Consider the following 20,992-nt stretch of genomic DNA (forward strand, 5'->3'; position numbering starts at 1 on the left):
GTGAATTTAGCTGTGAACAAAATTATTACCCACCAAACTAGCTTGATCCTAGCTGTGTTCTTCTCAAACCCTTCAATAGCACCGCAGCCCAAAATAGCAATGAGTAGCATTTAGAATGTTCTACATTTTGATTTTTTTTTTTTCTTTTTTTTTTCTCACTTTTATTATAAATGTTTAGGTTTACACAAATATGGCTAATTCAATCAAGATAGACTATGAAATGAGAAACCAAGGATAGTGCCAAATGACCACTCAGCTCATTTCTGCTTAAAGGGTTTGGATACATTTTGTATGACATAACACAATGACCACAGATTAACATTAAACATTGAACTTACACGGTTGAAGATAATGACGATAGAAAGCTTCCATTTAAGTATTACTTGCTGTGGTGCTGTAGTTTTTGAGAAATGAGTAAAACTGTCACAAAAATAATTTTCGCATCAGGAGCCGAAAACTATTTTAGCATAAACAATGTATTTACCACTGCTCGTATTCATGCAACTCCCCTGAAGACATGGCTCTGTGATTTTCACTTTTTTTTTCTCTCTCAAAAACTTGAGGACTAACGAAGCTGACACTTCTACAGGTAAATTATATTACATACACATCTTCATTCACACTGAGTAAGGATTAATGTCATGGCCAAAAACTTGATCTACAAAAGGTATCAAAACCCTTTAACAATAAAAAAGAAGAAGAAGCTTGGCACCATTTTCCTTCCTGACAGGGCAATCAATACACAGAAACGATACTTCTAGTAACCTCACCAAGTGTTACAAAGGGTTGAAAGGTTACAGCTTTTCACTCTGGACCGCAACCTCGTAAGAGGGAGGAAAGTCAGAAGCATTTGACGGCTCTTGGAACTGAAGACCATGGGTTGCCTCATCAATCGGTGAACGGAAGCTCATCATGATGCGCTAAGGGATAAACACAAAATAAAATATTAATCATTTTTTTTATAATTTGATTTTTTTTTAAGAGAGATGCGTGAATATTGCAAGGCCATGCATGGCTACTTCAAGGTGAGGGCTACCCCAAACTGATTTGGGCTATCCAGCCAAATCAACTGCCACCGGGGGCACGTTGCCACCGGGGGCACGTTGCCACCGGGGGCACGTTGCCACCTACTCTTGTGGCTGAAACAGGGTTACAACCTTCACAGTACGTAAGAATGTAGGAGCCTGAATGTGTAGAGCAGATTGCACCTGCCTTCCTAACGTTTACAAAGGAATTATGATTAAGTGCCTTGCTCAGGGGCAAAAGCATCCTGACCCACACTCTGCTGCTGACAACAACAGAGCTTGAATCCAGTGAACAAGACTGCTTGGCCCTGACACCACACAGACTAAAAATAAAAAAATACATACAAGCAAAGCTAGCTTGATCATTGATACATGGAAATACTATGGAATAATATGTAGTGATAGCAGACATTTAAAGGACTGACATAATGTTTCAAAAGCATTAATTGAAATCTTTAAAAATGTCAATTGCTACCTTAAGATTCATAAGAAGGGCCCATGGCTCATAGTCACTAATATATACATGCCCTTTTCGAATCCACGGCTTTGGTATTGGATTCGGCTTCAGACTCTGTTCTCTCTTCTTAAGTCCTAAACAGGTACGCAAGGCACGTGCAATTGTCAAAACAACCGTGGGGCCAAGCTAGCCTTAGCCGAATCTGGAGCGGAATCGGTGGTTTTGAAAAGGGCCACAGACACGGTACTTAAACACACTGGAAACCTTTGGAAATTGTCAAAGACCAGTCTTCTCACTTGGTGAATCTCAACATATGCACAAAATAACAAACCTATGAAAATTTGAATTCAATTGGTTGTCGAAGTTACGAGATATGGAGGAAAAACACCCTCGCACAAGAAGTTGTGTGCTTCCAGATGCTTGATTTTGGGACCTCAAAATCTAATTCTGAGGTCTCAAAATCAAATTCAAATATTTTAGTGAATTAATATTTCTTTCTCAAAAACTACGTTACTTCAGAGGGAGCCTTTCCTCACAATGTTTGATACTATCAAAAGCTCTCCATTGCTTGTTACCAAGTAAGTTTTTATGCTAAAACTATTTTGAGTAACTTCCAATAGTGTCCAGTGCCTTTAAACCCCGAGCACATACGCCAGGCCACGCAATTGTCAAGCTAGCCTTAACCGAATCAGGAGCGGAATCTGTGGTTTCAAAAAGGGCCATAGACACGGTACTTAAAAGGAAACAAAGAGAGATAAAACACAATATGTACCTCTTTAAATGAGTTTCCCTTGGACTGTAACAGCGTGTGGATGATACCAATAGGGATACAGCTGAAGGATATGAAGGCAACACACCATCCAATGGCTAAGGCCCAACCGGGGTACGTGTAGTCTCCATAACTCACTGATTTGTAACCAAGGAACTGGAACACCATGATGACCTGCATAACAGCAACACAATAATATAAAGGTACTGGATCTGGATCTGGATAGTTACTATGTAACACTCCTGGTGGAAAAGGCTCTTTACGCACGCACCGGCCCGCTCTGCATTCGCGAACTGCATAGATACTATACGGCACGGTACATAACAGTGCTTGATACCGTGGGGTCGAAGCATGGCTTTTCGAGGTTTCAACGAGGTTACAAGGCCGGAAGCGGCATCGTTGTACGAGGTACAACAACCTTGAAAAATCATGCTTCGACCTCATGATATCAAGTACTGTTATGTACCGTGCAGTATGGTATCTATGCAGTTCGTGAATTCAGAGAGCAGTAGGCCGGTGCTTGCGGAAAGAGCCTTGGACAAGGCTAGGTGGAGTCAAGCATGGAGGGTGCTACTAGAAGTGAGTCAAATTGACCTTTAATAAGCCACTTGTGAGTATTAGATTTGTATAAAGTCTGGTACAAGGATTTGCTTAAGCACAAGTTTAAATTCCCTCATGACTATAGAGACAGTCGCTATGTCAGATGGTTCAAGCAAGCTTTTGTATAGCAAGCTTCAGATGGGCAAACTGTGGTACCATTGTGTCATCCACCTTAGGGCTCCACTTTACTGATTAGAGGACAAGTCACACTGCAGCGATAACGAAAACGATAACTAAGCAAACAGAACGCATTCACTTTTTGAAATGCTCCACACAGAATACGCCCACGCTCATTCAACCAATCAAGGGCGTGCATTTTTATCATTCTCTTTTTTGTTCTCGTGCCTGTATGACTTGGCCTTTAGGCTATCGACTCAAAACACTGCCACCAGGGGCATGTTGCCACTTACTCCTGGGTCTGAAACAGGTTTACCCTCTCCACAGTCCATAAGGATGTATTAGGCAAGGGTATCATCCACTAGGAGCCTGGCTGGCCAAGCAAAATGCACTACCTTCCCAACTTTTCAAAGCAATTATTGGCAAGTGCCTTGCTCAAGGACACCCAGGACTTGAAGCCACACTCCAGTTCTGACAGCAGCACCGGAGCTTGGGTCCAGTGAACTAGACCCCTCTAGTTCAAAACATGCCATAGTTTTGGAATTGATTAAGTCAACAATTTATGTTTTTAAAAGGAACATTACAGAATTTTACACATTTTGCATGACATTGATTTAAAAACAAAATGAGTGATAAACTCCAAACGAGAAATTAGTTTTATTTATTTATTAGGGGATGTTTTCTACTATCATCTTCATTAGACCGTGTAAGTTTTATATGAATCTGTGACCATAGACAATTTTTTGTCTTACCAATTCTGTAATGTTCCTTAACCGTTGTCTTAAATATACTTGTAGTCATATTCTTAACCACTATGAATAAAAATAAATCAACTGACTCACCAGAATAAGCGCAGGGGACAATGCAACCCAACACACAATCAGGATGAAGTTAGGTGCAGAGCCTGTCATCTCCTTCATGTTACGAGCCAATCGTTTTGCGCCGTAGAACCACGCGACAGACGTGACTTCAAAGATGGCGATGAAGAAAAGAGAGACGATGGCATTGTACCAGTCGAGCAGCTGGAACACGTACATACCTCCCTGAAGTCAGAACAATGAAAAACAAAACACATTATAATAACAACAAATCTTAATCAATAGACCAGGAACCAACTGTATGTATGTATTCCAAATTTCTTTGTGAACCTTGGGTTCACATGTAAATTGCATTCATAAATACCTCAGACAGTTTCGCTATTCCTATTGGTGGAGAGTGCGTCACGTGGGTGTGTTTATGACCAGTAAAAAGTGTTGAAACATGGGCGTGACACGTGAGCTTACACTTGTGGTTATAAGACAGTTTCTTCATTCCTATTGGTCGAGAGCAACGGCCGGGACAGTTGTGCCACATCACGCGATTTGCGCGACACGCACAGCATTCCCTTATAAGGAGTTGTTTACCCGAGGGCCTTACCATTTCATAGCTGGAGGGGTGTTGTGTTGAAAGAAATCATTGAACAATTATAATTTTTGCATTTATTTTACTTTTTGCCCAAATAGTGTTGATGTGTTTGACCGAAAAGGTATTTACAAATGGGAATCAATGTGTGTTGAATCGGTTTTCAACTAGTGGTTTAAACCCGCCGAGGCCTGGTTCTTGATAATTTACCTCGACTTTGTCTCGGTAAAATTATCAAGAACCAGGCCTCGTTGGGTTTAAACCACTAGTTGAAAACCTCTTCACCACACATTGATTCCCTTATTTATTGTGGCGTGTTGTGGCTGAGCCGCTTAAAGTGCATCGGGCTCAAGCTCTGTATTTTAATATTTGAGTGAGAAATTACCTCTTTTTCAAATACTATATTACTTTTCAGGGGGCCGTTTCTCACAATGTTTTATACTATCAACAGCTCTCCATTGCTTGTTGCCAAGTAAGTTTTTGTTCTAACAATTGTTTTGCGAAACCATTAATAGTGCCCTTAAAGGCAGTGGACACTATTGGTAATTACTCAAAATAATTTTTAGCATAAAACCTTTCTTGGTGATGAGTAATGGGGAGAGGTTGGTGGTATAAAACATTTTGAGAAACGGCTCCCTCTGAAGTGCCATAGTATTCGAGAAAGAAGTAATTTTCCACGAATTTGATTTTGAGACCTCAGATTTAGAACTTGAGGTCTCAAAATCAACCATCTAAACGCACACAACTTCGTGTGACATGGGTGCTTTTTTCTTTCATTATTATCTCGCAAGTTCGAAGACCGATTGAGCTAAAAGTTTCACAGGTTTGTTATTTTATGCATATGTTGAGATACACCAACTGTGAAGGCTAGTCTTTGACAATTACCAATAGTGTCCACTGCCTTTAACTAAAGATAGACAAGTACATGTAGATGGGTAAGAATAAGTAGTGTGTAACCATGACTTCCCTTGCCTCAAAAACAATGATTTATGATGACAGATGTTGTCTGCACGGAATGTTGCCTTAAAGCTACCTCAATATAACATTTGTCATGACTAGAATGTTGCATCTAATAGTAACAACAAAAGCAAAAAAATCGTAATGTTATTAAATTTGGAGCATTTCAAAATTGGCCATACCTTTCCTCTATGGAAAGAATCTCTCTCTCTAGTGAAGACTGGTTGAAAGTCTCAACCCAACCCCCTACTTTCATCGTCACATTTCTTTACCCATTATTTAGTTCCCGATCTTGCCATGATAAATATCGAACACAGTCTAGTCATTTCATGCACAACATACACTTATCTAAAGCATGCTGTTCAATAACAATGACTAAGGAAATAACAGAGTAGGCAACAAGGTCTCCAACGGCCTTTAAAAAAACAAGCAGGGTCGTGGCCATGCAATAAAGATATGAGCCGAAGGTGAGTTCCTTTATGGCAGGGTCAGGATCCTGCACAGTTTTACACAGGTGCCTGGGGCTTAGTCAGCACTCTTTTACTACCATTTATAGATACCTTCCGTTGAAAACAGCCATAAACCTTTAGTTTAGGATAAGTTTTATTTCCCAAGCTTTGGAACTTGCTCAAATCTGAACTTAAAGCCTCTAAAAAATCTCTCAGTATTTAAGCATAAATATAAGGCTACTTTGTTGAATTCATATTGTGGTTTCTTTCTTACATTGCTGACTTGTCTTTGTTCGTTCTTGTCGACTGTTCGCTTATCTAGGTAACTACTATCATTGTTAGCAGCTTGTGCATTGAACCTTTGTTGATTACACATGCCCTTTCCGGAACCTTTTTTCCAAACTGGAGTGGTATCTTCCACAAAACATCAAAATAATTATCGGCTCAATGAACACGCTTGCTCAGGAACCCATAACCTTACAAGCTCTGCTTCTTTATGGGTCTCTCCACAGTTTAATGAATTTCCATGCTTATTTTTTTAATTTAATTAATTAACTATTTATCTCCTTACTGCCGTTTTACATTGTCTTTGATTGTGGTTGTAAATAAACTGATTGATTGATTGATTGACTGATTGACTGATTGATTGATTGATTGATTGATTGGTTGGTTGGTTGGTTGATTGATTGATTGATTGATTGATTGATTGATTGATTGATTGATCGATTGACTGATTGATCGATTGATTGATTGATCGATTGATTGATTGATTGATTGATTGATTGATTGAAACCTACCTGGGTAATGTGAGGAAGTCCCAACAAGAAGGAAACGAAGCAGATGTAGGCCACCAGAACTTCACGTTTGTTGAAGTACAGAAAACGCAGCTTGGGGAAGCCGTCCAAAAATGTTGTTATGACAACCTTCACCATGGCAAACTGTAAACAAAAAAGTCACCATAGAAGAAATTATACAATCTGGACCAAAAATTTCTCAATCACATTTCAATTGTCCCTTTTCAGTTGGTTTATCGGTGGATTTTGAGGAAAAGTCTGTTTCCTAAAAAAAAATCTATAAAAAAAACCTAATCTTTTAGACCCCTCCCCCATTTTTTTGCGTAAATTGGGCCATGAACTTTGAAGTATTAAACAGACAATTAGACCAGATCAAACCTACACCATGTTACTCTCAGTAACGTGTTCCAGCTGGTAACATTTTAATCAATGCACTTAAAGGAACACGTTGCCTTGGATCGGACGAGTTGGTCTTTGAAAAGTGTTTGAAACCGTTTATTACGAAATGCATATGATTAGAAAGATATTTTAAAAGTAGAATATAATGATCCACACAAGTATCACTCGAAATTGCACTGTTTTCCTTAACCTCGTCGACTAACACGGTCGGCCATTTATGGGAGTCAAGTTTTTGACTCCCATAAATGGCCAACCGTGTTAGTTCGCACAGTATAAGGAAAACCACGCAATTTCGAGGCAAGTTTGGGTGAATCATTGTATTCTACTTTTAAATCATCTTCCTAACCATATGCATTTTATAACAAACGGTTACAAACGCTTTTTAAAGACCAACTCGACCGATCCAAGGCAACGTGTTCCTTTAAGGCCAAGTCACACTGTAGCGATAGCGCAAACGATAGCAAAGCGAACGCATCACGCGGAATCTGCCCAGGCTCATTTAACCAATCTAGGGCATGCATTGTTAACATTCTCGTTGCATTCTCGTTATCGGGGCCTGTGTGACCGGGCCTTTATAGTTATCCCTTGAGTACTGGTTGACTTCTTTGAACTGTCTATGGGCAAGGTGAACAGCATCTCTGCCCAATTTTATACCAAGAGATGCAGAGAAGCAATTTATGCTTAATACTCTCACTAAAGTCTGTGTACAAACCTGACTGTCAATTCCAAGACAGAACAGCATGATGAAGAAGAGCACTGACCACAGCTGGGAGACTGGCATGGTCGAGAAAACCGCTGGGTACACGACAAACACCAGACCAGGCCCTGTAGAATGTAAAACAGAAGGGAATAAATCACTTTGCTTTGATTTTATTATCTACAATATGACCAAAGCACATTTAAATAGACCAGGTGGATTCTGCAAAGAGTTAAGACTAGTCTCAAATTTTCACAGGTATGTCATTTTGTACAGATGTTGAGACACACCAAGTGAGAAGACTGGTCCTTGACAATTACCAATAGTGTCCAGTGCCTTTAAGCTTTGATTTCATTATCTACAATATAACCCAAACATAATAAAATAGACCAGGGGTGGATTTCACAAAGAGATAAGGCTAGTCTTGTCTCGAGTAAGGACAAGTAGGACTAGCTTTAAGTTTACAATAACTCCCAAAAGTTAGGGCTATCTTTGTGAAATCGACCCCTGGGCCCAGTTTCAAAAGCAAAGAATTGACACTGACGAAAGCAGTGAACATCTCTGTATTCAAGATGATTCCAAATGTGCCAGGAGATTTCCCCCTTCAATTTCAGTTTGGTTATATAGGTGTAAATGGACTGAATACAAAATGTAGGATTTGAATCTTTGCATGGTGGAAATATGATATAGTAAGGTTTGCTGTAACACCATCTTTCTCCAGAAGACGATCAGAGCATACTGATCGAAAAATCAAGTTCAAACCAACGGTTCTTTTCAGAACCAACCCAACTCATTAAGAGATTATCATTACATGATGTTGCCGCAAACCTTACTATTAAATACAAAAATGGCCGCACCATGATAAAAGCCTATAAAGAATCTCTTTTGTTTGAAAGTATACCTTGTGTAATGACATCTTCAACATTCTGGCCCTGGATCTTGGCAATGAAACCCAACGCAGAAAAGATTGTAACTGCAGCAAAGAGACTCGTCAAGCTGTTGGTGACGGTAATGCTGAAGGTATCCCTGCAAAAATATAAATGAACCACACCCTGGGTTAGTACACAAACCAACAGTTAAGGGTAGAATATATGTATTGTTTATGCCTCTAACGAAGGTCCGGTTTGGATCGAAAGCTAAGGCCACCTCCCCTACTAGTATATTTTAGTACAGTGTATATATGTTTGTCATTGTTTTATGTTTGTGTTACAGATAGCGGCTCCTGCTTTATGCACATAAATACATGTCTCGTATTGATTAATATGGCAATTTGGGCAGGACATGAGCCCTTTTCAAACTACTATATTCCCTGGGGGAACTGGGGGCAACCCCAGGAAATAACAGCCAGCTATTTCACACCGTGATGGCTCTACCCGATCAATAGCGGCTAACAGGCATACCCCAGAAACGGGTAAGCAGAAACATGCAATTGGTACCCTGTGGAATAGAGACCTCATTTTAAGGAGGGACAGTGTAACCAGGGTAAAGTGCGCCAGGGTAACCATTGGGTGAAAAAGCTCCCAGAGCCTCCAGATCTTGTATAGGTCGTATTGAATAACCCCTTTTTGCTATGAAAAGTCGCCATCTTGTAGGGCAAACCATATGCGCGTCCAAACGAAGCAGATATTTGAACGGTGACGTCATATTCAATACGGTCTATTCCATGGAAATACGATCGAGATACAGTTTTAACGGGGTTATAGCTGTTAGGGTGCGTAGAGGGGCGGTGGGGGCAAAGGCAAAAGACATTTTCATCTTGTTTACAAAGAGATACACAGTTAATCAGGTAAGCGGTCGTTCAGACACAGTTTTTAAGTCGTTAAACTCATGGTTCAACTCGATTCAGTTCAACTCTGTGTGTAACTGTTCTAAAGTTAGTCCGAATCAGGTTCAACCCATAAAAGTTAGATCACTTTGGGCTTTTCTTTTAACAGTGTGTGTGGACAGCATAAAAAAGACCACACCCGGTTTAAGTCACAACAGATGACCCATTGACCTCCGTGATTGTACGTAAAAACACAGTGACCAATGAACAGGACAATAAACCAGATGTTAGAGTAATGGGGTCGCGTCTGCTTTGACCTCTCAAAACCGAAGATAAACCGTCTCAGGTTTAACTCAGTGCTGTCTAAAAGCAAGGGGAACAATTTTGTATGACAACCACAAAAGTTAAACCGGGTCTAACTTAGTATGCTGTCTGAACGCTTAAGATTGTTCACAAATCATGGTCAAACCACTTCACCTTGTTTCCAAAAATAGTGATCATTGCGTTGTCCATGACTCTTCCTGGCAAGCAGGATACTATACACATTAATCAGGTATGTCCAAGTATTTGAACTTGCACAGACTTCCTCAGGTTACTGTTTACAGTCAAGTTTTTAAAACAATATTTTGGATATGGAAAGGTTTTCTGGAGGAACTCGTGCCAGCAACTTGCAAGAAATAAAGACATTGTCCTCAAGTAGTGTTAGTGGTCCCAGTACAAGCTACAGAAATAAAACTTAATGACACATTAATGTCACACTATAGTTATGCTATGTTTCCAACTACATGAACGTGTCCAAGCTTCATTATTTTTAACACAAAAGTGCATTTTACATGCTAAAATAATTTTGGTCTCATGAGACCAAAATTATTTTGTGCCTTGTTTTACTCATTTTTCAAAAACTACACAACCTAAGTTAGTAATATTTGAAGGGAAGCTTTCCACTATCATTTTCTTCAAACCCTGTAAAATTAATGCAAATCTGTGGAAATTTTTAAAAAGTACCCAAATCCTTTAAGGACGAAGCCATAACCCAACTAGTAAAACCCTGTGAAGCAAGTTGTTTTAACAACTTGCTTCCTGTGCCTTTAAGGGAAATTGTTGTGCTCTTTGAAGTACAGCGCTAGCATTCATTGAGATAATGCTGACTGACAGGCACATATGTTCATAAATTCCAGCAGGGAATATGACACTAGCTTTGAAAATTATACCATACATACATGTGGATTAGTACTTTTTGTTATGCATCCTTCTAGAACCTATGACAACGGAACTCTGTGTAACTAATCCTAAGTACAAACTTAAGTTGCTATCGTAATTGGGTCGTTGTTTACCCTGTAACTAACTAGTCATCTGCAGAATGATAATCTAAGTAGTTATAAATGTACAATGTATCTTTAAATTCTCAACCTCAAATTATTTCTCTCCAAATTGATAAAAATGTGCCTAAAGGAATAGGTTCTGATTTCAAGGTTCTATAGATATATTCAAGGACTGATTGGTCACCATAGTATTAGTCTTGACAAGTGGTTGCTGTAAACAACACACCAGAGGATGTGAGTGCGTGTAGTTGATTTAACATTTTAGTTAATCACACACAGTGTTCAGATTCAAGAGCTTGAACCTGGTGCACTTGTGGCCCATGGTTAAAAAATCATCCTATGTTTAAAGCCATTATACACTTTCGGAACAGAAAAAAAAAAAAAAAAAAAAAAGTTCACAGCTTTACAAATAACTTACAGGGTTTACAGAAGGTAATGGTGATAGACTTCTTTTGAAATATTATTCCATGAAATGCTTTACTTTTTGAGAAAACATTAAAACAATTATCAATTCTCGATATTGAGAATTACAGATTTATTTTAAACACGTCATGACACGGAGAAACGTGCGGAAACAAGGGTGGGTTTTCCCGTTACTTTCTCCTGACTCAAACGACCGATTGAGCCTTAAATTTTCACAGGTTTGTTGTTTTGTATCTAAAGTGTGATACACGACGTGTGGGCCTTTGGACAACACTGTTTACCGAAATAGTCCAATGGCTTTAACATAGAATGTTTTTTGTGTTTAGTCTGATCACCTCCTTTTAAGCCACGCTGTTTGTTAGGTACACATGATTGGCAACCTCTGTATTTTCCTAATCCTAACCTTAACCCTAACCCTAACCCTAGCATGTAGATCACATGGGGTTATCAGAACTTCTGAACAAAGAGCAGTCACTGTTTCTAGAATAAATGTATGTAAAAAAATTCACCTCTATTTGGTTACCAGATTTACTGACACCGTTTATAACAGGTATTTGAGTAAATGGTTTGTCTTGTTTTTCAACTTCGGTGTTTTCTTAGATTTTGCATTTGTATTGTAGTTTTATGGTAATACCACTTATCTACATGTTTTTTTTTTAAGCTTATGTTTTAATTTTGGTTGCATATACATTTCTGTATGTATTTTTATTGTATTTAGTCTGATCGTCACCCACCCCACCCATCTTTAAACATGACTTGCATGTTTCCGTAGTATGGGTAAACAAACTGCACCTGCATGACTTGCAATATTGCCCGGGAACCCATGGAAAAGGAACCTACAGGCTTCTTCGCAGGGGCATAACAGGCGACTGCCTCCATGCCCCCTGGTGATTGCCTTGGTGCCCTTAAAATGCTCCAATAGAAATTTACAATTTCTTCGCAGGGGCATAACAGGCGACTGCCTCCATGCCCCCTGGTGATTGCCTTGGTGCCATTGAAATGCTCCAATAGAAATTTACAATTTCCTCATAAGTTTTTTGTTTAATGCAAGTTCGCCAAAAACCAGGCTAAAAGCCACTCTACATAGGTAAAGGGCTACAAGGAAGAAAACACAGATAACAGAAACTCAGTGGAGCTGAAGGTAGGAATGGATATTCCTATGGCAGATCATAGGATGAAGGGAAAGGATGCCCTTTACCAAAGAGAAAATGCCTTGGTGCCCTTGCCCTTTCAAAAACTAAACATACTAGGTGGAGACAGTGTGAAAGTGCACCAGGGTAACCATTAGGTAAACAACTTCTCTCCAGCCTCCCAAATTCAACAGGGATACAAGATACAATGTGAAAAGGGCTTAACTGTATACACAAAGACAGACTGTTAGCTTTCCATGTTTACTTACATGTAGTTTGCCCTAAACACACACCACATTTGACAAGATCTTTTCAATATCTTGACAATATCATTGTTCATTGAGTAGGCCATCTACTGTATTCATCCATTCCAGAGGGCAATATTGCAAGTCATGCAGGTGCAGTTTGTTTACCCTTACTATGGAAAAATGCATGGCATTGTTTAAAGACACTGGACACTATTGGTAATTGTCAAAGACCAGTCTTCTCACTTGGTGTATCTCAACATATGCATAAAATAACAAACCTGTGAAAATTTGAGCTCAACTGGTCGTCGAAGTTGCGAGATAATAATCAAAGAAAAAACTCCCTTGTCACACGAAGTTGTGTGCTTTTAGATGGTTGATCTTTTAGATGGTTGATTTCGAGACCTCAAATTCTAAACCTGAGGTCTCGAAATCAAATTCGTGGAAAATTACTTCTTTCTCGAAAACTATGTCACTTCACAGGGAGCTGTTTCTCACAATGTTTTATACTATCAACCTGTCCCCATTACTTGTCACCAAGCAAGGTTTCATGCTAATAAATATTTTGATTAATTAACAATAGTGTCCACTGCCTTTAAAGATGATAGGGCAGTTGTGATGATCAGAACCTTCGATAGCAATGCTTTGTTTCACAGTGTTTCCCCTGACCATTCAATGGGGTGGACTAGTCTTGCCCCAAGCATGGAGGTAGAAATCCCCCAAGAGACCCATAGTGGATAGTGTACTGTTCATGGGGTTTATTGTTTCAAATTGCAAGATTAGAAAATTATTTAAATCAAAGCTGTTAAAGCCATTGGACACTTTCTGAACAGAACAAAAATTAAGAGTTCACAGATTTACAAATAACTTACAGGGTTTACAGAAGGTAATGGTGAAAGACTTCCCTTGAAATATTATTCCATGAAATGCTTTACTTTTTGAGAAAACATTAAAACAATTATCGATTCTCGATATGGAGAATAACGGATTTATTTTAAACACATGTCATGACACGGCGAAACGTGCGGAAACAAGGGTGGGTTTTCCTGGGTTTTTTTCTCCCGACTCAGATGACCGATTGAGCCTAAATTTTCACACGTTTGTTATTTTATAGATATAAGTTTTAATACCTGAAGTGTAGGCTTTGTACCGATGTTGTGCGATTGCTTTAACAATGCTTTAACAACTGTGACATTATCTGCTATAATTATGCATTCAAAATAAGCTTTAGTTTTGAATGTGTTAACCAAATTTTGCATTAATTCAGTATGATTCTTTGTTGTAAATTCACGAAAAATGATATCAGAATGGAACAAATGGTTTTAAAATTAGAGCTAATGAAATGGATTTAAAAGCTCATTAATATACATGCCCATGTTACTGCATACATATTTTATGTTTTATTGTGTGAAATGCTCCAGTGTTCACAAACAAAATTGTGTGCAATTAGTGATTGTACTTTAGAGAAAGGTTTTTTATTTTTAAGGCTAGTGTCGCCTGAGGCAAATTACTGGTACTAGCAAAATGCCTGAGGCAATCTCAAAACAACAACATATTTTGAGTTTTAATTAACATCAAGGCCAAAAGGATTAGAACCATCTAAATGAAGCAATGATGAAAAATATTAAATTTCTGTGGTGAGGAATTTTTAATAAGATTTTCGGCCACATACATGGACATGTAGCTTGGATGTGAAAACAGCTTCATGGTCAGCATTTGCTACATGTATCTAATTATAATAATACCCATGATGTAATAAACCATGACTGGACATGTAACATCAAGGACAAGGAGATGTGGCAACAAATACAGTGGTATTGTTAGTAACCACATGTAAAGCATATAGGATTTGAGGCATTGCATGGTGAGGTATCAATATATATTTGGTTTGCGGTAACACCATGTGTGTATCTACTTGCCATGTAGAGTTTGTTCTTAGAGAACTGTCTTTCTTTATTCTAATATCGCAGAGTAGATTTATCGGATGTTCGGGAGATTTCTCGGCTCTGAGAAGAACTGTCCTGCTTTTTTAACTACTACCAACATGGAAGATATCGAAAATTGGCTGGGACTACTACTTCAGCTTATATGACTAAATTTACTGCACTACCACGGAGTCATTTCTGGAGTTGGTCTCAACGTTTCGACTAGCTTGCTCTAGTCATCGTCAGTAAAGCACTTGTCCAGTTCTGCCCAACTTTTTTGAACCTTGAGAGATCATTCATTTCTGTTCAATCCTTACCATACGCACAAGCATTGCTAATCTAGTTGATTTTTTCACCGCTACTTTCAGATTAAATGTCAGGAAAATCAATAAGAAACAGAATTATGTGGTTTTGTTTTTGAATTGTAGTTTCAACTGTGTTGGGTATGGGTTGGGTACATGTTGGGTGTGAGTTGTGTGGTTGGGTTGGTATGTGTTGGGTATGGGTTGGGTATGTGTTGGGTATGGGTTGTGTATGTGTTGGGTACATGTTGGGTATAAGTTGGGTATGTGTTGGGTATGTGTTGGGTATGGGTTGGGTATGTGTTGGGTACGTGTTGGGTGTGAGTTGGGTATGGGTTGGGTATTGGGTATGGTTGGGTATTGGTTAGGGTTGGGTTTTGGTTAGGGTTGGGTATGGGTTGGGTATGGGTTGGGTATGTGTTGGGTATGTGTTGGGTATGGGTTGGGTATGTGTTGGGTATGTGTTGGGTATGGGTTGGTATGTGTTGGGTATGGGTTGGGTATGTGTTGGGTATGGGTTGTGTATGTGTTGGGTACATGTTGGGTATAAGTTGGGTATGTGTTGGGTATGGGTTGGGTATGTGTTGGGTATGGGTACATGTTGGGTGTGAGTTGGGTATGGGTTGGGTATTGGGTTTGGGTTGGGTATTGGTTAGGGTTGGGTTTTGGTTAGGGTTGGGTATGGGATGGGTTAGGTGTGGAATAGGGTTAGGTTAGGAAACCATCTTACCTGAAGATTGTCTTGCTGTGGAAACCATTATAGCTGGAGAAGGCAATCATCGAACCAAAGGCAATCCCAATGGAGTTAAAGTTCTGCGCTGCCGCGGCAACCCAAACCTAATTTTGGGTGAAGTAAAAGAAAAATACATTTAAAAATACATAAAAACAAAACACTAAAATAGAAAAGGAAATATTGGCGCCGTCTGCAAATTCCTTTTGTTTGTCGATCAGTTATCTTTCAGATCTAACACTATATGGATCTGCAAAAAATCTGCATGAACCGGAACACCGACTTCTTTTGGGGCAGAAATCCATAAATGATAATAATGACCCTTGACCTGAAAGAGCAACAACAATAAGGAAATCATATCATCATAATGTGATGTTAATTCTCCTTAACCAATCATTTGAATATCATCCTAAAATTCTCTTTTTTCCCCTTCCTTTTTGAATGGGTTAAAGTGGTTTTCATCGTTTGGGGTGAACCCTTATAAATTCACAGCCTCAAAGATTAAGAAAACCTTTTATTGCTTGAAGAGTCTTAAATGGCCTTCAAGGTCTCTTCAGCTTTGTCAAATTAGAAATGCTGAAAGAAGACACAACAAACATGGAGGAATTCTTCGTTTTTCAATTTAAGAATTTTAAGATGACATTTCAAATACAAGCAGGGTTTAAAGCGGGTTTACGTCAACCACTCCTGATTAGTGATTGTCTTTTGTTGAAGTCTTAGTGCAAATTGCCGAGGTTCGTCTTTTCCACTTCTCCACTAGTTAGATCTGACACTGTGCATTACTTGGTAGGCCTTTCACAGCTAGCTGGAGTCGGTCACTTCGTCTACAATGCAAACTTTTCAAGATATTAGAGCCACACTTTCATATAACGAATGGTTGTTATAATATAACGCAGAGTATATAAGACAAATATAAATTGGAGTTTATTTTTGAGGAAAAGGCAAAACACAAAAAAAACAATTCATGCATTTTTTTCTCATGAAGTGAAGCGTGAAGGCCAGGTGTTTTTTTGCGGCAGCTTCTATTGCATGTTTTACAATGTTAAGTAGATGACACAAATACAGGTATAAGCAAATACAGGTACAGGCATGCAGCCAAGCTGACCTACATACAATATCACACATCAGACGTTATTCATAAGGGGTTGCAGGTAACCTTGTTCACAATGGGATTATTCCATGAAGGATAACTGTTGTGGAACAAGGGCCACTTTGTGAACTACAGCTTTTGATTCTTGCTCTGGTCGTCTGCATGCAGTAATCCACATGCAGTATTAATCCCGTATTGGTCATTCTACAAAACACTTTGTGACATTTGTATGGCGTGTACATGGTTGTCACTAGTCTTGAATTCAAGTCGGTACTTGTTAAGCGCGGTGTAGTAACGGGGATGGTATACACATCCTTGATGCTAGTATGTGTGTGATTCGGTGGCAATTAGAGCTGTCACACGCTACCTACGACCGTTTCATGAATGTATAATCGCACTGAGACTGTTGCATGAAGGGCAGAATGTGTGTTTACAACAGCTAGGCAGCGCCTAACGACAATTGTCATCAAGTCTAGGTTGTCACTAGTCCTGCCCCTTTTCTAATGACCCATTGACCTCCGTGATTGTTGATAAAAACACACAGTGACCAATGAACAGGACAATAAACCGGATGTTAGAGTAATGGGGTTGTGCCTGCTTTGACCTCTTAGAAGAGATAAACCATATCGGGTTTAAGAGCTGTCTGAAAGTAAGGGGAACAACTTTTTACGACCACCTCGTAAAGTTTTGGGTCATGAGCCCCTTTCAAAGGAGTGACCCTTGCTAAATTGTAGCATGGCTGTAAAATTTCACAAAATGTACCCGTGTGAAAGGGCAAAATCTTGTCAAACATTTTATGACCATGCTAAAATTAGACAAGGGACCCCAGTTAAGTTGCTGTCGTGGGAGTAGCATTTAGTATGCATCTGAACATACCCTATGGCCACTTGAGTAAACTACAGCTTTTGATTGTGATTCCAGTCGCTGCATGCAGTAATCCATCATGCAGTCAGTGCATCATGTAGTTGCAATCATGACAAAGTCCATGCATAAGCTAGAATCATTGCTTCGACAAGAAAAAAACAAACCAAGCAACTCTTTGAATCCCTTCTGGGAAAGCAATCATTAAGGATCATGTGCAATGATGATGGAGCGATGAGGAAAAACTGTAATTTAGATTTTAAATTGTCTGGTGACTCCATTCACTGTCTGTGAGTTCGTATTTCGATATGTACAAAGCATGTTGAGTACATCCTATGCTCATCTTGATGTCATTCATGCATAGTCATATATACATGTATGTAACACTATAACTAACAGTGCATGTCTTCCCTCAAGTATTATTTCCTGTCACGCCTTTAATAACAATTTGTTAGCCTTTTTAGCTTTTGAGAAAGACTCTAGGTTCGAAACATATGGTCATTAACTATTTTGTGCATTTATAACCTTGGTTCTTTTGGTTGGTAAGTTGTTTGTAACAGCTAATTCTATTTTCGCCTTTATTAATAAGAAGAGTTTAAGAACACGCTAGTCACCTATAAACTAGTTTTGCCATTGCTTCAAATTCTGACTTATGGGCATACTATACATTTGGTTTATGGAACTGTTTCATTCCTATATACATGTTTAATTGTACAATCAAACTAACATATGAACATTTCATTTAAAATGATGTTTTTGAGATGTTCAACATTATGTCGCAATTTTTTTTTTTTCCTTTGATTTTGTTTGACTGCATACTGTAAATCAAATTTGCACGTACTTAATCTCTCCAAACATCGCAAATGAGCGCTCTATTTGGTTTTGAATTGGTTTTGCTTCAAAGAACCTTGAGAGGATGTAAAGGACTGTTCATAAATACCTTATTCCTATTGATGGAGAGCGCGTCAAGTGGGGTGTTTAAACGGTTGATAATGACCAGCTGGAGCTGTTTATAACCGGTTGTTTTCAGATTCTACACGCTAGTCTTAATGTATGTTTTCTCGTTAAGGGCGGTGCGAGCGCTGTTGGTGAGTTGCCAACGACCCGACCGGTTTTCAACGGCCGTTTAAGAACATGTCGCTACCCTTTTATTCCCTTATTATAATCCCGTTTAATGAAAGTTAAGGATGCGAAGAATCGTTGTAATGGATTCCTAAGGGAAACAATTATTAAAAGCTGCGAATCAAAACCAATGAAATAACGATGAATTTTGGTCAGTTACAAAGCAACGCTCACCCTGAACATGCATCCATTCCAACAAATTACAGTTATGCGAAGATCACAACAAAACTTTATGCAATTTAACATGAAAAGTTACAGAAGAACAGACAAATTGTAAATAGAAAAATGAATGAACAAAAACAGGTACACATAATAAATGCAAAGCTGTATTAAAAAAAACAAGCATAGCAATGAGTTCAAATGTACATGCTATGTACAGCATTTTGTGCATGCAGTACGTTTTGTAGTCGAATACGTAGTTCAGAATGACCATGCACACACATATTTTTTACAGGCAATAACTCTCAAAAAGCATGCTTAATATAGTTATGTTAAATGTTTACAATTTATGTAACTAATGTGATATTACCAGGTCGTCAAAGTTGCGAGATAATAATGAAAGAAAAACAACCTTGTCGCACGAAGTTGTGTCCTTCCAGATGCTTGATTTCGAGACTTCAAATTCTAAATCTGAGGTCTCAAAGTGAAATTCGTGGAAAATTACTTCTTTCTCAAAAACTACGTTACTTCAGAGGAAGCCGGTTCTCACAGCGTTTTATACCAACAACAGCTCCCAATTAATCGTTACCAATTAAGGTTTTATTCTATTAATTATTTTTAGTGTCCACTGCCTCTAAAAGTAGGCCATGCAACACTACCCCCCCCCCCCCCCCCCCACATGTTCCCCAACCCCAACTTTTCACTATATTTTTTTCAGACGTAACCCATGTAAATCAAATCAAGTTACATTTCAAAAATCAGAGACTATGAAAATTATATCTATTATATTAGCAGGTGCATTTGATTTTCTGTTGACTTTTTTGCATAAAGAATAAATTTAAGAGATGAAGAAAGTGCTGGTAAAACAAACTAGGAAAACAACTTTTGGAAAAGACACAGTACCACTGGTTTCTCAAAAAAAAAACGGTAATCTTAAATTGTTTTGTTAAAACAAAAGTTCCTAGCAAATACAAATGACCCCATTGTTTTTTGTTTTTTTTAGAAATGCATGGACTTTGAACTACACGTGTCTACTGCAAAACAAAAAAGCAGGTTTCTGCAAGTAACAAAATATTTCAAAATGAACACTAGAACTAAAATGAGCTACAAAATTGCTTTGCTGACTTAACAGATGATACAAACATTTCCACCAAAGATAATGTAAAAATAAAATAAATTGTTATATAATTAGGCATATATTATTATACACCAAAGCAATATGTGTGTTACTTTTCCACCAATGGCAGTGAAAGAGATTTACTATCAGAACAACCCTGCTTTACATGCACAGTTAAGGATAAAACTGTGTTTGTGTAAAAACAGCCACTAAAAAAAATTCCAAAAAACCAGCATAATCTGAAATAGAAAAAGATACAGAATAAAAGGAATAGAATACCTGCTTACCTTGCTCCGGTAGGACATCTGGTTTAGTTTAAATTTAATTTATTTTTTAAAGAAAAAGTACATAGTCTAGTGAAACAGCCATGACAACTAATAGTTTCTTGAAGGGAATGTTCAACAATACATTGGAGGGGGAAAAAAAGGGAAATTTTTCCCGAAATCTACAATTCTTGAAACAGAAGCATGCAAAAATTTACACTTCCGATTTGTAAAATTGTTTGGTATCCAAGTCGCTAGACACACAAGGCCTGAAGGCCACTTCAAGGTGTGGGCTACAATTATGTTTTCCAGAGGCCGTTGCCACCTACTCCTAGGGCTGAAACAGGGTTACCCCTTTTACAGTTTATACGGATGTAGGCTTGGGTATCATCAATGAATGGTCCAAAAGATTTGTCAAGTTTGGTGTAACATTAACAAAAACGTTGGGCCATTAACAGAAGCACTCACTCTGTAGATTTTACAGTTACATTTTTGGAACATCTTTTTGAAAAGGGAGGGACAAAAAAGATTTAGTCTAATTTTGATATATTAAAAGATTTCATAAACCAGGTTTTTTTAAATCACCAAGGATGCACATTTCCTTCAAGCAACTCACTTTAACTTCCTTCCCCCCCTCCCTTTATTCTTAATTTCTATCAACTACTATGCCCCACGTCTTGGCTGATTTCATAATTTAACCTTTTTGAAGTATGGTGGATCAAATCTTAATTGTGTTCTTTTGTTGATAGAAATGGATCAGCAATGCATTCTGAGGTTTTTTCTTTTCCAGAAAGCCTGCTAAACCTTCTGCTCGAAGCTCATGCGTAAATTACAGTAAAATAACTTCAGTCACCCACAGGGCTTTATGTAACA

General features: G+C 38.5%; 1 protein-coding gene across 2 annotated transcripts in view; it reads right to left on the minus strand.

Moving 5' to 3' along the window:
• Positions 1-628: 628 nt before the first annotated feature.
• The window catches only part of LOC117290291 (sodium- and chloride-dependent GABA transporter ine-like), a 42,316-nt gene continuing 21,952 nt past the window's right edge, over positions 629-20,992 (minus strand). For both annotated transcript variants that reach the window (XM_033771600.1, XM_033771601.1), the window contains exons 7-13: positions 15,508-15,614; positions 8,567-8,691; positions 7,681-7,793; positions 6,573-6,713; positions 3,811-4,011; positions 2,255-2,425; positions 629-920 (exon numbers count right to left, since the gene is read on the minus strand). In XM_033771600.1, the coding sequence (XP_033627491.1) occupies positions 795-920; positions 2,255-2,425; positions 3,811-4,011; positions 6,573-6,713; positions 7,681-7,793; positions 8,567-8,691; positions 15,508-15,614 (984 nt within the window). In that variant the 3' untranslated portion in view covers positions 629-794. The remainder of the gene's footprint in view (positions 921-2,254; positions 2,426-3,810; positions 4,012-6,572; positions 6,714-7,680; positions 7,794-8,566; positions 8,692-15,507; positions 15,615-20,992) is intronic.

This window comes from Asterias rubens, chromosome 5 (assembly GCF_902459465.1).
Source record: "Asterias rubens chromosome 5, eAstRub1.3, whole genome shotgun sequence".
Taxonomy (NCBI): domain Eukaryota; kingdom Metazoa; phylum Echinodermata; class Asteroidea; order Forcipulatida; family Asteriidae; genus Asterias; species Asterias rubens.